The sequence below is a fragment of the Myotis yumanensis genome, unplaced genomic scaffold (genome assembly GCF_028538775.1).
Source record: "Myotis yumanensis isolate MYYU_CA2020_CCGP unplaced genomic scaffold, mMyoYum1.0.hap1 SCAF_10, whole genome shotgun sequence".
In the NCBI taxonomy this organism is placed as follows: domain Eukaryota; kingdom Metazoa; phylum Chordata; class Mammalia; order Chiroptera; family Vespertilionidae; genus Myotis; species Myotis yumanensis.
The window spans coordinates 38896295-38915699 of record NW_027223761.1 but is presented as its reverse complement, the minus strand read 5'-3'; the positions used below and the strand labels follow the sequence as shown (position 1 = coordinate 38915699).

At 41.2% G+C, this 19405-nt stretch overlaps 2 protein-coding genes across 2 annotated transcripts in view; one reads left to right on the top strand and one right to left on the bottom strand.

Annotated features, from left to right (window-relative positions):
• ZNF214 (zinc finger protein 214) overlaps positions 1-8466 on the bottom strand; it is a 40579-nt gene extending 32113 nt beyond the window's left edge. The window contains exons 1-2 of the mRNA XM_070426998.1: positions 8385-8466; positions 6475-6545 (exon numbers count right to left, since the gene is read on the bottom strand). Coding sequence (XP_070283099.1) covers positions 6475-6545; positions 8385-8466 — 153 coding nt within the window. The remainder of the gene's footprint in view (positions 1-6474; positions 6546-8384) is intronic.
• A 521-nt stretch (positions 8467-8987) lies between these two features.
• The window catches only part of NLRP14 (NLR family pyrin domain containing 14), a 28694-nt gene continuing 18276 nt past the window's right edge, over positions 8988-19405 (top strand). The window contains exons 1-4 of the mRNA XM_070426693.1: positions 8988-9279; positions 10073-10144; positions 13770-15360; positions 18083-18238. Of these exons, the coding sequence (XP_070282794.1) occupies positions 8988-9279; positions 10073-10144; positions 13770-15360; positions 18083-18238 (2111 nt within the window). The remainder of the gene's footprint in view (positions 9280-10072; positions 10145-13769; positions 15361-18082; positions 18239-19405) is intronic.

Sequence of the window (19405 nt, the reverse complement as noted above, 5' to 3'; positions counted from 1 at the left end):
CCTCCCTCCCCTCTTCCTGCCAATTCCTGGGCTCCCCAGGGGACTGTAGGCAGAGACAGGAAAGGCAAGGTGGAGCGAAGTGGAGTCTTCTGAAGGAGCCCCTTCTCCATGTCCTGATGAAACGAGAAAATTGAATTAGAACGGGTGGTGTTCCTCTGGGCAGGACGGTTCCCAGGTCCTTGTCCCGTGGAGTCGAAGAATGAAATCATGGACAAAAGGTGGAAATTTATTGAGAAACAAACACAGACTCCCACGTGGGGAGGGGGAGAGAGTCCTACTGGGTCCCTTTTTTCCATGGTTTATAAAGGCTGCGTTCTTTGTGCCTTGATATCCCCTCTGGTCACTATTTCCTTTGATTTGGTCACTATAGCAACTTCAGGGCTCATACCTCACCTGAGGTACCTGAGGTTCTCCTCTTCTTCTCCCTTATTATTTTCCTATTCCCGTTGGGCTTTCCTCTTCCCTCTCTTAATGAGGGGCTTCCTCCCCTTTATTCTGTAAATGTATATCTTCTGCAGCTCCCAGCTCCCTTATTCCATGGAAATGTACCTTCTGCTGCTCTGTAGCCCCGTGCTTTTTCTATGGACCCCTTAATTCCTAAAATTTCCTAAAACCTATTTTACCCTTAAAAACTCCTTTCACTGAGAACAGGAGAAAGAGATCCAAGCATCTTCTCGTCTGTTATCTAGTTGAGTGTGTTATCTTAGGAAAATGTTTTCATATCCTTGAGCACTTTCCCTCAAACTTGGGCAGGATTCGTTCTATTCAAGATTTAGTAGGCACGGAACCTTTATTAGGGGAGTCTTTAAAAGCAAGGGACTCCTTGGATTCTAGTGTGACTTCGCCACTTACTGGTGATGTGACTTTGGCTGAATGACAGCCTTTTGGTGTCAGTGACCCCACCTTTAAAAGGGGAATAACAACAGTAGCCATTTCAAAGGCTTGCTGATAGAATTAACTTAATGTAGTCAAAATGCTAACCTACTCCCTGGCATATAGGAAGTACCCTATAAATGTTAACTATGTATTTACATTTCAGTGTTTAGCAGGAGTCGGTAGTCCTGGGCCTACACCTCTCATCTCACCACAAGATGAGCCCCTAAATTTCTTAAGAGTCCCAAGACTTTTATTTGATAATCACTGTGTGAGCACCACTGGTCCCTGCCTTAAATATTCCAAGGCAGCATAGCAAAGCATTTAAGAGCTTGGGCTTTGCTGTCAAACAGAATTCACGTTAAACCCGTCATTGTTATCCATTTAGTGATGTTGGGTAAGCTATTTAATCTTTTCCCCTCAGTTTTCTCATCTGTAAGATGAAGATGTTAATGTAGTTAAATAGTTACAGTAGAGAAAATTCTGTAAACACAGGCATTGACCGGTAAGAACAAGAACTGGAGGTCAACTGCTCTGCCATGCTGGTTCCAACCTGTAGAATATCAGTTCTGATTGTTAAAGAGAAAGTGAGATAATTCATATATTTGCTTTTATAGTTTCCTGGAAAATAAAAACATCAAATCTTAGCTGTTGATGTTATTATTTACCTCATTTTTATTAGTCTCGTTTTTTAAAGTGTGCTTTGAGACTGAACTATTGTGTATCAGAGGATCTCAGAAGTATAACTGAGTCTCCTTGACTTTGAGTTCTTGTGAACTTATTTTGAGATGGTGTGGAACCCAGGGTTTTGTTTCAAATAACTGATTATTTTCTAATTAATTAATTAATTAAGAACACTAATCCTTAAGGACTTTCACCCCAGACACACTGATAATGTCTTCATGCCACGGTTGGGATATACTGGGGAAAATTGGGGCTTTTGCATGTAAAAGAAAGTAAATGGGTCTACCTACCATTTCCTAAGGTTATTCACAGAACAGGACAGTACCTCTCTTCTATTTCCTGCTCTGTCTGCTTTTCCTAAGCAGACAACTGGGGCTTATGGAGAGAAAACTTGAGCTTAGAGCACTGGTCTAGAGACCTGATGTTGGACCTCTTTCCATCCTTTTGGGCTAGATAAGAACGCAGAGAACAGCATCAGAACCTTGATGTGAAGACTTGAAAGTTGCCACTTCAAGAAATACCTTCTTAAAAAGACCCTGGATCTCTGCTCTGTGGACCCCTTAGGAGACCTGTATAATTTACTGGGGTTCTTTGACTCTCAAGAGACCAAGAAGATGATGCACATGTGAGCTGAGACAGATGTTATGAGACTAGGGAGCAAGCAGGTTTTATCCAGGTGCCTCATTTGGAAAATGGCAGACTTCATGCTTCTATCCAATAGCAATCAGCGGCAAAGACCCTTTGCCTCTTTGTCTTCCTCTAACTGTGGGACTGCTGCTACTTAAAATATCTTATTAAGCAGACCTAAACCTCAATGAACTGACAAAAACAAGACAACTAAGGGATTCAGTTGCCAGATGGAAAACAATGAGTAAAAACAAACAGAATGTGCATCTAGGGAAATGTAACTGCTAGAACAGCGGATTATAGTATTAATGACAAAAAAGATAATCTAGGATAGCATACAGACTTTTTGGAATTTAAAGATATATTAAAAATAAAATTAAAGTTATCTATATTTACATCTATATGTATCTTCTATTTAATCAGCTTAGCAAGTGAATTGAAGATGGTCACTTTTGAGACTCAAGAACTAGATGGCTTAAAGAAATACCCCAAAGCACAGAAGGAAAAAGATGGAGATAGAAATCACAAAGAAAAAAAGATAATAGACTTAAAGGATGGATCTATAAGACTACAATATACAAACACAAAGTTCCAGAAGGAAAAAAAAGAAAGGAGTGAAGAAATAAATGAAAAACAAAATGATAGAAATTTCTCTAGTTTTAAAAACATTTTTTAAAGATTTAAAACTGATTTTTAGAGAAAGAGGAAGGGAGAAAGAGAGAAAGAAACATTGAAACATTATCTGCTGCCTCCTGTCTCCTGCACATTGATGGACTACCCCCTACATGCACCCCACTGGGAACTGAGCCAGCAAACAGGTAACCCTTCAGTGCACAGAACAACACTCAACCATCTGAGTCACACTAGCCAGGGTAATGTTGAAATTTTTTTTAAAAGGCTTGAATCTAAAGATCTAAATAATTCATAACATTTCAGTCTAGATTAGGAGTAAAGACAGTGGGCATATTAAGGATGAAGAGAAAACTCAAACTTACAAGCAGAAAGGACAAGAAAACTAAAAAAATAAATAACATTAGACTTTTCATTTGTAATGTTGGAAGCTAGAAAACAGTTAAATAACAGCTACAGACTAGTAAAATAAAGAGGCTTAAACCATCAGCCAAAATGTAGTCACCTGTCCTGGGCAAATAAATATTTGAGGATTTGCAAGAATTCAGTGTGCATCATTTAGGTCTCCCCCATCTGAAGAAACAATTCAAGAAAGGACTCTAAACAAACAGCAAATAAACTAAAAACAGAAATAACTGAGGAAAATCATGGAAAAGGAAACAGAGGAATCCATGATGTAAAATAAATAAGAAACGAAGTAACATATAAAGAATGAAAGAAATTATCAGTCATTGTGCTAAAGGTGAATAGTGTGAATTTTCTTATTTAAAGGCAGAGACAGGGCCAAGAAATAAAACTCAGCCGTATGCTGTTTACAAGAAATACCTGTGAGGCTGATCTAAAAGCTACCAGGCAAACAAAAACAGCAGAAGTTTCAATATTGCAGAAAACAAATTAGAAGTTCATTTAAGAGTCAAGAAAGAGATGGACTATAAATCGATAAAAGACAATTTATGAAGAAGCATAATAGCATAAAACCTGCTAAATACATAGAGCAAAAATGTATAAATTTGAGAACTTGATAAAAAATTCAATTCTGGCCCTGGCCGGTGTTGCTCAGTTGGTTGAGCATGGTCCCAATCCTCATCTGATGAATGTGATTTTAATTGCCCCTACTAACTTTGTACCCTATTAGTTTAGTTTCATGAAGAGACCTCTTTAAATTTTTTTCTGATACCTTTTTGCTAGTAACTCTAAATTTAAAAGACTCGCATTTTCCATTTTATTACTTATAAAGTTAGCATTTCTTGAGCTGGAGTTTTCATAGAGAGCTTTAAGCCTTATTGTGTTCCCTTTCCACCCAAAGAGAAGTAGGGTCTACTTCCTGGCCCCCAGTCCCGCACAATAGCCCACTCTGTTTTTCTGCGCAGAGATGATCATCTGGTATACTACCGCTCATTGTTCATTACCTGAGGTCATTCAATACAATGTAAGCTCCATGGGAGGTGGATGGGGGAGGCGGAAAGCGAAACTTTGGATGTTTTGGTCATTGCAAGAGGGGGCCCAGAAAACTGCCAGGCACGAAGTAGGTGTTCAATAATTATAGGGATTATTGGATGAATGAATAAAGGAATGCTGCTTTTTGCGAATCAGCCGGTCTGAGAAAGGCCCTCCGAAGCTAGGGTCCAACTCCTAGACCCCCTCTTCCCCACGTGTTGTTGGAAATGAAGAAGGCTGTGCGCCCCCAGCTGTTTGCACTCCTAGGGTCCTATATTGAACAATGTATCTTCTTCCAGAAGCAGCGCTTGGTAGATCAGTCCGCCCCGCAGGCCGGACATGGGCCTGGAGCAGCCCCCGGCTCGGCCAGCCAATGGGAAGACAGCCTCTCTGGGCCCAGGAGGGACCACCGCACCCGCGGCCCACGCACAGCTCTGTGCGCCTTTAATCAGCGCGCGGCGCAGGAGGGAGACCGGGTGGAAAGGGCCAAAGAGCGAGTTACTCCTTTGGCATCACCCGCAGGGGCCAGCTGAGCCGTTCCTTTCACTTTTTTCTTTCCCTTTTTGGTTCCTGGCGCTCAGTGCTGGGATTTAACCTCCGTCGCCGACGCCCAGGTATGGAATGACTCTCCTCTTCTCCGGGTGTGTTTTGCAGGCTCCCAGGTAAAAAGTTAGATTCCGGGAGAGTCTTTGAGCGCGCGCATCATGTGTGGGGGACAAGAAAGGGGATGCGGACCCGGGGCCCAAGGCCCAAGAGGAGCTGCCAGGACCCCCAGAGTGGAGAACGCCGGCGGCTTGCGGGTGTGGGCGCGGGCGGAGACCGGAGGGGGAGGCCGCTTTCCGCTGCGATCGATGCCGAGGTCACCTGTTGAGGCGGGGAGCCCGGGACTGGGGTGAGGACGAGTGTAAGGAGTCCACTTCGGGTGGGACCTAGTGTGGCCTGAGTTCAGTGTTATGATTATTCCCGCTTTCACCGGTCCTGATAAACTCAGGAACGCCTCACTGGGCCCCAAAGCAGGTGCTGGTCCTTCTGTCCGAGAATATTCCCTCCACCTGTGCTCCCCGGTGATTCCTCCGCGCTGGGCCTCCCCCAAGCTCCTCTCATTGAAAACAAAACAGCCTAAAACTTGACAGCGTTGTGCTCCACGTCACCAGTTTCTCTCCTTCTTCCTAGCCAAGTTGTAGAAAGAATAGCTCTTGCTTGCTCCCTGAATGGAGTCACCCTTTACTCGTAATAGTGAGGCTTTATCACCCTCTGCCTCTCTCTCCCCTAGCAGTGGCCTAAAAACGGTTTTCTCTGCAGAGATTACCAATGAGCTCCCACCCGCCAAATTCGAGTGCAGTTGGCTGGCATTTATTTCTAGGTCGCTTTGGGATTTGACAAATTTGAATTGATAGTGCCGTCCTTTCACCTTTATATTGTTCCACTTATTTAAGGAACGTATTGCCATTAAAGAAAGTTGTCGCAAATTGTTCTAAACCCCAAACACAGCCATGGTTAATATTTTGAAATATTTTTTGTGCCGGTTTTTTTATGGAGAAGTGTGGTTTTAATTCCGTGGTTGTAATCCTCATTGTCCTACCATGTGCTCTTCCCTGCACGTGTTGCATATTGTTGCATGGAGGGGTCATTTTAATGACGAAAAATTCAAGTGTGCTATATTTTTATGCATATATTTCATTAATCATAATTGAATTTTAATTCATTGGCAATTACTATTCTAAATAAACACCCCAATGCACAAAACTTTTTTTTCTGTATTTTCTGTATTTTTTCTGTATTACATTCCATTGGATAATTTACCAAAGAAGAGGTTACTGGTTGCAAGTCATGCATAGTGTTAGAACTCTCCATAGCAGAGGACATGCAGCTTTCCGAAGGTGTAGCAGTTAACCCTCATACTAACAGTATCTGCTGATAATATTCTCATCCTCATATGGAATTATTTTTTAAAGCTTATTTTTGTCATTTTGATTCTTGTGAAGTGGTATCGCCTGGTTTTATTAGTTTTTAATATCTACTCAAGTTTGAACTTTTTCTGAAATACTTGTTACCCTTTTTTTTTCTAGAATAGGTTATTTGCAAGGATTTGCTTTTAGTGCTTTCCTTATCTCTGTGTTATGTCTTTCTGGAGATATTAAACTTTAAAACCATATTTTAGTGTGATTATGATTCACATAGAAGAGTGCATTGAACACCAATGTGCAGCTTAGGTGCTATTACCAACTGATCATCCACGTAAACCATCACCAGGTTAAGGAACAGAACATTGCCAGCGTCCAGTGCCTCCGTCCCTGCAGAGGTAACATTAAACCATCGCTCACAGTAGTTACTGCCTTACCCTTAGCTCAGTTAAAAAAATATATGGGTTTAACAACTGTACATGCATCTATAAACAGAATAGTTTAGTTTTCTGATTTTCAGTTTTGGTCTTTTTATAAACGGTATATCTTCCTTTTGGGCTTGATTTCTTTCACTGATGTTTTTGAGATACTTTCTAGTGACATGGAGCAGCAGATCAGTTCTCTCAAGTACAACCCCCAAGTCTCTCAAGTACAACATAATACCTTTTGAGAAGGAGGCCAGAGTCTATTGTACTATCAGAATTGTAGATATCATGTAGAATTAACACAACAGAACCATATAGAGATATTGGCTCAGAGACACTCTGAAAGGCAGGAGGCAAATAAAAAAAGAAGGGGATTTTGAGAGTCAAGGAGAGAGAGAATATCAAGAATTCAGGCTAAAATAGTATTATGGAACCTTGTAAATTAGGTGCATGCATTAGCTTCTAATCCTTATAGAGGATTTTTTTCCTTCTTACAGATATGAAAATTGAATCCAAGAATGCCTATTGTGTTTTGCAACAGGGTTGTAATCCGTATGAGTTATCTCAGGGAAAATTTGGTCCTGAAAGTTAGATTGCAGTGGATTGAGGAGGTGTAATTGGTAAAGTATAGAAAACTCTGAAGAAGTTTGTGAAGATGAAGGGGATGTGGAGTAAATGGAACACTTGTAAAAGACTAAAGTAGACCGGGGAAATGTAAATGTTAACGAGGATTTACAGGACAGGGAGAAGTTGAAGACAGAGAAGAGAGATCATTAATGGATTAAGTCACTTAAAAATTGGATCCTAATGAGATTCAGATCACAGGTGGAGGGATCAGCTATATAAGAGGGGAGGGAGCCCCCTTCCTTTGTTATAGGAAAGAGGAAGAAAAAAGGCCCCCACACAGTGATATCTGTAAATTTCTAGGCAGGAAGTTGAGGGTGTTGTGTTCTATGCCTCATTTTCCCTCACCATAGTCGGTATGTCTTGGAGAAATTTCAGTGTTCTTTTGAAGTGTGCTCATATTTATTTCTTTTGCTTCTTTGTAAAAAATTACTATGAAACCTGGTTTGATTAGATCCTAGTCTGTAATCCAGAATATTTCTGTAGTGAAGTTAAAACAAAAACCAAACCAAACCATCACTACCACCACCACCACCCCAAAAAAACCCCAGCTGATAGATAATTCAACAATCACTGTAGGATATAATCCTAACTTACTATATACTTTTGAGGTAATTCACCTTCTGTTTAAGAAGTAAAGCCTCCCTTTGCTACATATTTTATTTCCCCACCCAACTCTTCCAATCTCATTGGCTAGCATAGAGGGAGGTATTATCAAGACTGGCAAGGGAGGCGGTTTAGAGAAAGATCTATGTGCCGTTCTGGCGGAACCACTTACTAGCTCTCTCTTTAGGCAATCACTGAAAAGGAGATGAGGAACTTGAAGATAATGGTTTAAGTGATTAACTGGAGTACCCATGCTGAATACAAAATTGAATAAGGTTCTTAAGACGGCTGATAAGTAAGAGGAAAACACAGGGCTTAAAATACTAAAATTTGATAGTGTTTGTTAGAGGAACTGTCAGAGTGGGAGTGAGGGCATGAAACTGCTCAGTAAACTGGAAGATATTAGTAGAGAATGGGCTATGGGACTTTGGAGTTTAATAGTTTGAGTAATTTTTGCTGATAAAGTCTGGAGTGATAGCCTCAGAGTGAAATGCTGGAGTGAAATAAGGTCATGGGAGTTAAGGTTAAGGATATGAAATACTAATGTTTGGATGGGCTTTAACTTTGAACTCACCCAGAATAATTGCGAAGGGGCGTGGAAGGGAAAGGAGCTTGTGAGCTAGGAACACAGACCCTCTGACTGCATATCGGTTCATGACCAGATTTGATAGGACAAGAAGAGGTAGATGGTGGCATATTCCAGTTGCATGTGCTTCAGTAGTAATGATGTCTTTGGTTGGGGTACAGTAACAATGCTTTATAGGCTGAGATACACGTTGGGTGTTGATGGGGGAGAGAAGGGATGAGGAAAGTTGCAAATACTTAGTAGGATCCTGTTCTGTGCCAGGTGATACATGCACTCTACCTGATTTAATTTATACCACATACCTCTGAGGTTGCCTCTGATATCAACACTTTGCAGAGTCGTTAACCGAGGCTCAGAGAGATGAATTGTCTTTATTTTTTACTGCTTACACGTGGTGGGGTTGGGAGTAACTCTTAGGAAGGTGAAAGAAATATCTAATGATCTGTATTAGAGGAATGTTTTCATGATAGAAAATCCAACACATTTTTGTTGAATTAATATATTTTTTTAGGTATTTTATTTTCTAATCTCTTCCATAGGTCCCATTTATTTCAATTATTTTTCCCTACTGAATATTGACCCACAGACAAGATGACAGATTCTTCGTCGTTTTCCTTCTTTTCTGATTTTGGGCTGCTACTGTACTTGGAGGAGTTAAACAAAAATGAATTAAGTAAATTCAAGTCATTCCTAAAGAATGAGACCCCGGGACCCGGGAACTGCCTGTTACCCTGGACTGAAGTGAAGAAGGCCAATCGGGAGGATCTGGCTAACTTGATGCGCAAGCATTATCCAGGAGAGCAAGCCTGGGATGTGGCTCTGAAAATCTTTGGCAAGATGAACCTGAAGGATCTGTGTGAGAGAGCAAAAGCTGAGATGAGTTGTGAGTGATGCTAGGGACATATCTGGGGGTGGGGGAGAGGGAGGGAGGGAGAAGTAAGTGCTTCTTGGAAGCTACTGGGACGATTCTTTGAAAGGGTTTTACAGATTAAGCCATTCAGTGGTTCACAAACTCCTTGGAGGCCACATACATTGGGAGCTTGTTGGCTCATTTGAGAAACAACAAAGAGGCAGGAAAGTTTTGAGAACTGTTACAGCCTGGCCCATTAATTAGGGGTAATTAATCCATTTGGTAGCAGTTAGCATGATTAAAGCAACTAAGTGATGAGACTTATCCCATCTAGTATACCTTTGCCTAAACTACAGATAAGCTCATATATTAGACTAAATTTTGAGGAATCTCAAATATGGCTTAAAATCTTTGCTGAAATATGAGGAATGGGCAAGAAAAAAATATTAAGGGACATAAGCCAAGTCAGTATTTTTAGTCATTCCCAGGTATGATATATTGTAGACATCTGAAATTCCTTACTCAGATTTCCTCTGAGCCCCACCATATCTGTGTGAGGTCAGTGCAGACAAGGACACTTAGGCTTAGGCTAGACCACTTGCCCGTAACAGGCATGGCAAGAGGTCTCCTACTTCAGTGTTGGTTCCATCACATCCCTCTTCCCTCCCGTAAACTGGTGCAGTCTGGGGCTCTGTTGGCTCTAGTTTCTTAAACACAGATGGTCACAGAATTGGAACTCTGAGGAAAATTCTGGCCCCTGTTCTGGCCATTACCAAAGCTCTCCTTGTTTTTGGTAATCTTGTGATCATGTTGGAACCTGTTGCAGGGACATCCCAGACCATGGAACCAGAGGACACCACGGCTGGAGAGGCGCAAGGTGAGCAGGAGGCAATTCTGGGTAAGTAGATAGGTTTTTGTTAGATTTGGGAGGAGGTTGAGCTTTTAAAGCATTGATGGGGTCTATCTGCGAGGGCACTTTTGTTCAACTCTTGCTAACTTCTAATTCCTACCTGTTCACTGATTATCATTCAAAGAGTCAACAAAACTGGCTCTCTGGCCAAAGTCAGAGTCAGGGCCATGTTGATTCAGGGCCTCAAGAGAATGGTATTTGGGAATGCCCAATCCAAGCTGAAAGTCTAATAAACAAAGGTATGTTCATGTTTGTGTGTTATGGACTAAGAGTCTCTGAGTTGGCAGGGACTATTTAGCCTGTCATGTCTATTCCCTTCCTTTAGAAGCGATGCTGTAATTGAGTTCCCACGGTATTGTTGACTAGTCCACATAAAGTGTAATTTCTAGTTCAATCCCATTTCCATTTTCCCTACTTTGTTTTGAATTCTGTTTCATTGAATTCCAGTTTATGTAAACGGAATTACGGCACAAAGAAAACTGGAGCAGGTGAGAAAGCTTTTTATTTATAACTCAGCCATGCTGGTTTCTAAGAGGCCACACTCTTCCATTCAAGAAGTAATTGAGGCCCTGGTCAGGTATATAAGTGGTTAGTGTCATCCCAATATGCCAAGGCTGTGGGTTCAATCCCTGGTCGGGACACATACAAGATGCAACCAATGAAAGCATGAGTAAGTGGAATAACAAATCAATGTTTCTCTTTCTCTCTCTCCCTTCCTCTGCCTCCCTAAAAAAAAAAAAAAAAAGAGAAATAATTGAGAACGTACTTCATTTCAAGAACTAATAAATAAAAATTGCTTATTTCATTAAATGATCTTGGAGATGACTTCCTGCTTTGACCTTAATTTCTGATTCAATATAAGGACATCTGTTTTTATGGTATAAGTTTAAGAAACCAAGTTTTTATTTCCATAGAAATTTACTGTCAGAAAATTTGGAAGACAGATAAAAGTAAACAAATAAATTAAAAAATCATCCTTATAATCTCAATTTCCTTTTTAAGTACTGCACTGTACTAGATATTATACCAGAAAGAATACAGTGGGGCCTTGACTTACGAGTTTAATTCGTTCCATGACGGAGCTCATAACTCAAATTACTTGTATGTCAAATCACTGTGACATTCACTGCGCCAGCTAGCAGTGGGGTATCTGAAGCTGGCTCGTAACGCGAATTTTTTTGAGCTTGCAACTCAAAGCAAAAAATCAGCCGAGAGACGGCTCAGTATCTCAAAAAAACCTGTTAGTCTGGACACTCGTAAGTCAAGGCCCCACTGTACCTATATTCTAATACCATAACTTGGAGGAGAATTAAGCATAATTTAGTGTGATATTAAGTATGTTAGATATTTGTGGTTTTTTTTGTGTGTGTTTTTTTATTGATTTCAAAGAGGAAGGAAGAGGGAGAGAGAGAGAAACATCAGTGGTGACAGAGTCATTCTGCATGCCCCCTGCTAGGGATTGAGCCTGCAACCCAGGCATGTGCTCTTGACCAGAATCAAACCTGGGACCTTTCAGTCCACAGGCTGACGCTCTTTCCACTGAGCCAAACCAGCTAGGGCAAGTATGTTAGATATTTGTACTGAATGCCCTAGTACAGTGGTCGGCAAACTGTGGCTTGGCAAACCGCGGCTCTCGAGCCACATGCGGCTCTTTGGCCCCTTGAGTGTGGCTCTTCCACAAAATACCGACTTCTGCGCATGGGCCACGAAGTTTCAATCGCACTATACATGTGCGCCCGCACGTGGTATTTTGTGGAAGAGCCATACTCAAGGGGCCAAAGAGCCGCATGTGGCTCGAGAGCTGTGGTTTGCCGACCACGGGCCTAGTAGAACAGAGAAAAGAATTACAGTCCTGTATCCAAGAAGAATTGGTTCCAGGACCCCCTGTGGGCACCAAAATCCATGGATGCTCAAGTCACTTATATAAAATAGCATAGCCCTAACCGGTTTGGCTCAGTAGATAGTGCGTCGGCCTGCGGACTGAAAGGTCCCAGGTTCGATTCCGGTCAAGGGCACGTACCTTGGTTGTGGGCACATCCCCAGTGGGGCGTGTGCAGGAGGCAGCTAATCGATGTTTCTCTCTCATTGATGTTTCTAACTCTCTATCCCTTCCCCTTCCTCTCTATAAAAAATCAATAAAAATATATATTATAAAAAATAAAATAGCATAGAACAGTCAAATCACCTCATCCACAGATTTCCAACCACAGATCAAAATAGTATTTTCAATCTGTGGTTGGTTGACTCTCTGGATACAAAACCCAGGGATTTGGAGGGCCAAATCTGTATTTGTTGAAAAAAATCCATGTATAAGTGGACCCATGCAGTTCAAACCTCTGTTGTTCAATGGTCAACTGTATTTACTTTAAAAAATTAAATAATTCCAGCTTATGATATGTGCTATGAATGAAAAATATACTATGTTTTGAAAATGTATGAAAGAGAACTATCCTAGTATTAGAGTTCGAGCAGGCTTTCCTCCTGAGAGAGTGACATTTAATTGAGAGCTTGTTTGGAGGTTCTAGCAGGGGAGCGCAGCTACTCGTATACCCTTGACCGAAGACCAGTCCCTTCCTCTGGGGGGAAGGTCATCCTCTTCAACCGAGCACACAGCTTTGGGAGGGATACACATGGATCGGTAAGGGAGGAGGGGGACACCTGCCTAGCCAGCCAGATCAGCTGAATCAACCCTGGCGATCAATGGGGTGACAGATGGAGAGTGACATTTAATTGAGATCTAAAGATGGAATCAGGCTAAACTAGGTAAAGATGAAACTATTTTCATTCTACTTGGACACTTGGGAATTTTTTTCTTTTGTCTGTATAATTTTGTTAACCAGTGTCACCCCAATAAATTCAATAATAAATAAATTAATTAATTAATTAATTAAATGAAATAAAAAATATTCTTTAGGGTATGTTTCAGTGTTCATTTCTATTAATGTTTTACCTGTATAAAGTGGATTATTTTGATAATAGTGGATCTGTAGTTTCAGTTCCTCTCTGGCTATTATTAATTGTTGCCTATTTTCCTTTTTTTTTTTAAAAAAAAAAAATTGACTTCTCAGAGAAAGAGGAAGGGGAGAGAGAGAGATATGAGAGTGAAACATCAATGGGTTGCCTTCTGCATGCCCCCTACTGGGGATCCAGCCTGCAACCTGGGCATGTACCCTGACGAGGAATTGAATCAGCAACCTTTCTGTCCATGGGACAATGCCTAGCCAACTGAACCACACCTGCCAAGGCATCTGCGTTCCTCTTTAATCCGGATATAACTCTGTTCTACACATATATCATCTTTTTTTCCTCTATGGAGAAAAAGTAAAAAGAGAAAATATTTCTAGAACAAATTTAATTTTTATTTTCCATCACAAATTTATTTTTATGCATTGCCAGTTCTATTTTTTCAGTTTCTAATGTATGTTTTAAATCTATAGGAATATTCTTTGTTTTGTTTATATTTTTTTTCTTAGCTAAACCAGCTGCTTTTTTTATTTCAGCCTGTATCTCTTCCTGTTCTAAAGTCCAGGTCCAGTATTCTTAACGTTACAGATCACAGAATTTATTTTGATCATGTATATCTTTGTTTTGTTCTTGCTCCATTCTGACTCAGGTGATGGAACAAAATATAGAATTCAAATACAGGAAAAGTTTTCCCTCGAGCCGGATGAGAAGTGTTGGCTTGGAGAACCTAGAGATTTCCGTCATGAGATTGCTGAGGAAGGTAGAGAACTGCTAGAACATTTGTTTGATGTGGATGTCAACACTGGCGAGCAGCCACAGACAGTGGTGCTGCAAGGGGCTGCTGGAGTCGGGAAAACCACCCTGGTGAGAAAGGCCATGTTAGATTGGGCTCAGGGCACTCTCTATCAGGAGAAATTTACCTATATTTTTTATCTCAATGCGAGAGAAATTAACCAGTGGAAAGAAAGAAGCTTTGTTGAAATGATATCAACGGACTGGCCCGGCACTGAAGGCCCCATTGAGAAGATTATGTCCCAGCCAAGTAGTCTCCTCTTTATTATTGACAGTTTTGATGAGCTGAACTTTGCCTTCGAGGAACCCGAGTTTGTGCTGTGCGAGGACTGGACCCAGGTACACCCCGTGTCCTTTCTCATGAGTAGTTTGCTGAGGAAAGTGATGCTCCCTGAGTCTTTCTTATTGGTGACGACAAGGCTCACAACTTGTGAGAAGCTAAAGCTCTTGCTGAAGAATCAGCGTTCCGTAGAGCTACTCGGTATGTCAGAAGATGCAAGAGAGGAATATGTGTATGGGTTTTTCGAAGACAAGAAGTGGGCCTTGCTAGTATTGAGTTTACTGAGAAACAATGAGATGCTTTTTAGCATGTGCAATGTCCCCCTAGTGTGCTGGGTCATTTGTAATTGTCTGGAGCAGCAAATGGAGAAGGGTGGTGACATCACATTGACCTGCAAATCCACCACGGCTCTGTTTACCTGCTATGTCTCCAGCTTGTTCACACAGGTCGATGGAAGAAGTCCTAGTTTGCCCGAACAAGCCCAGCTGAGGAATCTGTGCCAATTGGCTGCCAAAGGAGTATGGACTATGACACACGTGTTTTACAGGGCAAATTTCCGAAAGTATGAGTTAATGAAGTCTGATATCTCTAGTTTCCTCGACATGAATATTCTTCAGCAGGACACAGATTATGAAAACTGCTATGAGTTCACCCACCTACACATTCAGGAGTTTTTTGCCGCTATGTTCTATATGTTGGAAGACAGCTCGAAACTCGAGGACCATGCCTCTCAGTCTTTTGCAGACTTGAAGCTGTTACTTGAAAGCACCAATTGCGAACACCCCCATTTGACGCAGATGAAATGCTTTCTGTTTGGCCTTTTGAATGAAGACCGAGCAAAACAACTGGAAGAAACTCTTAACTGTAACCTATCGTTGGATTTAAAAGGGAAGATACTTCAGGGGATGGAGATATTAGGAAAGAGTGACTCTTTCATCCAGCTGGGATGTCTGGAGTTGTTTCACTGTCTGTATGAGACGCAAGATGAAGCATTTATAATCCAGGCAATGAGATATTTCCAAAAGGTTGTCATTAATATTTGCGAGAAATTCCATTTGCTTGTGTCTTCATTCTGCCTTAAGCATTGCCAGTGCTTACGGACCATTAAACTGTCTGTAACTGTGGTATTTGAGAAGATGTTAAAATCAAGCTTCCCAGTTGAAACTTGGTAAGTGTCTTAGGTCAGTTCCCTAGAAGTGCCCTGTGGGGGAGTGAAGGAAGTAGATTTTGTCAGGGGGAGGGGAGGAGTTGTTTAGCTGGGGTCGCAGAGCCTGGATAAATGTCCAGAGTTGTCCCACCTTGAGAAATGGAGGCCAGGCACCGAAGCCCCTATTGACCAGCCACGGCTCTTTTTTTTTTTTTTTAAATATATTTTATTGATTTTTTACAGAGAGGAAGGGAGAGAGATAGAGAGTTAGAAACATCGATGAGAGAGAAACATCGATCAGCTGCCTCCTGCACATCTCCCACTGGGGATGTGCCCGCAACCCAGGTACATGCCCTTGACCGGAATCGAACCCGGGACCTTTCAGTCCGCAGGCCAACGCTCTATCCACTGAGCCAAACCGGTTTCAGCTGACCAGCCACGGCTCTTGGTAAAGAATAGGCAGAAACTTGCCGGAAGTGGCTCTCTTCGCTTGAGGGTAATCCCAAGAGAGGGACTTGGCTGAGAGCTGTCAACTGTGAACACTCCCAACAACTAGGGAATGAGTGCCTCAGTCCTGAAGGAAGGATGTGGCACAGCACAAACTTACACCCACTATCCTACCTCTATTAACTTGTAAAAGCAATGCCCTCCAGAAGAATAGGGACCAGGGATTTCTGCCTGGACCGGGTGTACGTAGGTCATCTCTCTGGGCTATCCTCCACTGTACTCTACTGACCTAGCTCACCTTCCTCATTGCCTAGATACAGATGGGCCTTTGTATGAAAGGTCTAAGCTCTTTAACACCTAACTGGATGGAGTCAGATGCAGGTTAAGAAATAGTAGGTGCTGAATGAGTGTTTTGAAAGACTAAATGAACCTTCAGCATTTTATGCTTATTATTATTATACCCTCTCTCCTTCCTCAAGTTGCCTTCTCTGACTCTACCCATCTAAGTCTGAGGGAAGAGTTGAACTATGGGATTAGTTTTAGATTTAACTAAAACTAATTGAGGGTTTACTATGTGGTATATAGAGTGTACAGGATTTTGAACATATCCGATTGAAGGCTGGTCAAAACCACATTGCAATTTATTTTTTAAGATTATAAAACTGAAATTCAGGGAAGTTCACCTAAAAAGTATATAATCATTGATTTAACCATCAAATAATAGCTAACATTTGCTTCACACATACCTGATAGTCTTCTAAGTCCCAACTCATGTATCTCCTAAAAATCCAATTTCCTTTTTACTTATTAAAAAATGTATTTAAAAAAACACCAAGTGGGTGTATAACTTGAAAGAGGTTGATAATAAATCCTTGGTTTTCCAATTTTACCCAAGCTCTCTCATTGCTGTTACATACAATTGCAGCATCCCTCTTATTAGAATACATTTCGTTTCTCTCTGAACGGTGGGAGTAGGAATTGAAGGCTGGAATGCTATGACCCTCACTTTACTCTCCTTGGGAAGTTGTAAATCTCCTTCAGTCAGTTTTCTTGATTCTGATTTCATAGTTCTATTTACAAAAGACATGATTGGGCATTAGAATATGTATATTAGGCCTAATCCTATATAATAAAGGCTAATATGCAAATTGACCGAACAGCTGAACAACTGGTTGCTATGACATGCACTGACCATCAGGGGACAGATGCTCAATGCAGGAGCTGCCCCTGGTGGTCAGTGTGCTCCCACAAGGGGAGCACCACTCAGCCAGAAGCCCTGCACTGGGCTCATGACTGGCGAACACAGCGATGGTGGCAGGAGCCTCTCCTACCTCCGCAGCAGCACTAAGGATGTCTGACTGACGGCTTAGGCCCACTTGGACATCCCCTGAGGGCTCCTGGACTGCGAGAGGGCACAGGCCAGGCTGAGGAACACCCCTCCCCAATAATGCATGAATTTTGTGCTCTGGGCCTCAAGTAATAAATATTAGGAAGGCATTCTGGCACTATATAGCCAGTCTTCTTGCTCCACTCCTCTCCCCTCCCTTCTGCTGTAGTGTGATGGAATTCTAGAGTTGGCATTGTTACTAAAATAAAAAAGGAGTCTGAGAACCCAGTGTTTTAAAAGGGACATTATGGGTGACTTCAGTCTCTGCTGCAACCTAACTACATTGTAAACTTAAGAACAGGATTCCTATCTTGCTCACCATTTTATTCATAATATTTGTACATAGTAAGCACATGAATGTTTGAATGAATTTATTGCCTAGTTTTTGCAGATTTAAGACTTCAGGTGAGGTAGAGGCCACCACTCTGCAGTGTCACTCATTCCAGTTTAAGGTATTGGGGGAACCAATGTTTATTGAACAGTGAAGGGGATCAGGAGGTGCCACTGCAACAGGTGCAGTTTTTGCATAAGAATGTTTTGAGCTGAAGGTGTTTGAGTCCCTGAAATCCCTTATCTGCCAAAAAGCAGAGCTTCCCAAACGGACTTAAGTGTCATAAACTCCCCCCAGGAGCAACATTTATCTCTTCCTGGAGACAGAAGTTGGCCCTACAACTAGACATAACTTGTCATAAACTATCATGTCTCCATGTAGTGTCCTAAGGGCCCACTTATCTTTCCAAAAAGTCATTTGTTTTTCCATAAGTACCCTTTCTCCGTTTGCCTTTCCCCTACTAACATAGGTATGTAGACCCCAAATTCTAGCCGCCCCTTTGACTTACCTATAATTAAATTTCTCCCCTGTGTATCTTTTATGCAAATAAAATTTGCATGCTTTTCTCTTGTTAATAGGGATACCTATTACTGCTGGCAAGATCTTTGTTCTGTGCTTCATACAAATGAACACTTGAGAGAATTGGAGCTATGTCATAGCAACCTTAATGAACTGGCAAAGAAGATTTTTTATAAAGAACTAAGGCACCCACAATGTAAACTACAAAAGCTATTGTAAGTCTGACATGAGAAAACTTAATAGAGTTGTTCTAGTTTCTTTCTGTGCCCCACCTCCCACTCCTACTTATCAGGGGAGACCAACAGTATAAAATACTCTTAAAACGTCAACAGTGGAAACCTCTGGGAACATGGAGGCATAACTAACCTGTTCTAGGAACGATTGCACAGAGCATGGTAACTGTTGACGTGGGTTTTGGGGATTTGATTAGGATTTTCTAGATGAGGAAGAACACAAAGGTAAGGCATTCCAGGCAGGTCACCAACGCATTTTCCAAGATAATAGTATGTTCTGGAACATACTATTTTTTCTTTTTAATTTTTTTTATTGAGGAATAATTTACATTCAATATAGTGTGCATATATTAAGTGTCCATTCAGTGCATTGAGTTTGGATAATTGCATACACCTATGCAACCAATACCAAAAACAAGATAAAATTATTCCCTCACTTCAGAAACATTTCTTGTACCACTTTCTATCAGTCTCCTCATCCCGTTCAGTCCCACTTTCTAATCTCTATCATTATAGATTAGCTTTTCTGTTCTTGGAAATCATTTAGGAAGATTTACAGAGTATATATGTTTTGTGTTTGTCTTTTGCTCAACAAAATGTGTTTCCATGTTGTTGCATGTTTCAGTAGTTTCTTTTTATCGATGATTAGCATTCCATTGTATGGTAGAATACAACTTGCTTATTCTTTTGTGAATAGAACTTGAGGTTGTTTCCAATTTTTTGGCCATTATGAATAAGGCTGCTGCTATGAATATCTTTGTACACCTTTTATTTTTGTGACATATATTTTTACCTCTTGGGCTGATACCCAGGAATGGAATTGCTAGTTCATTGGAGGATGTTTGGCTTTTTAAGAAATTGCCAGCCAGTTCTTCAGAGTCATTGTACCATTTCACAGTCCCACCAGCAACATGTGAAAGTCTCAGCTGCTCCTCATCCTTGCCAACATTTGCTATTTCAGTTTTTAGTTTATCTCATAATTTGATTCTAGATACCCTATAATTTTTTTAAAATATATTTTATTGATTGCAGAGAGGAAGGGAGAGGGAGAGAGAGATAGAAACATCAATGATGAGAGAGAATCACTGATTGCTGCCTCCTGCACACCCTACACTGGGGATCGAGCTCGCGACCCAGGCATGTGCCCTT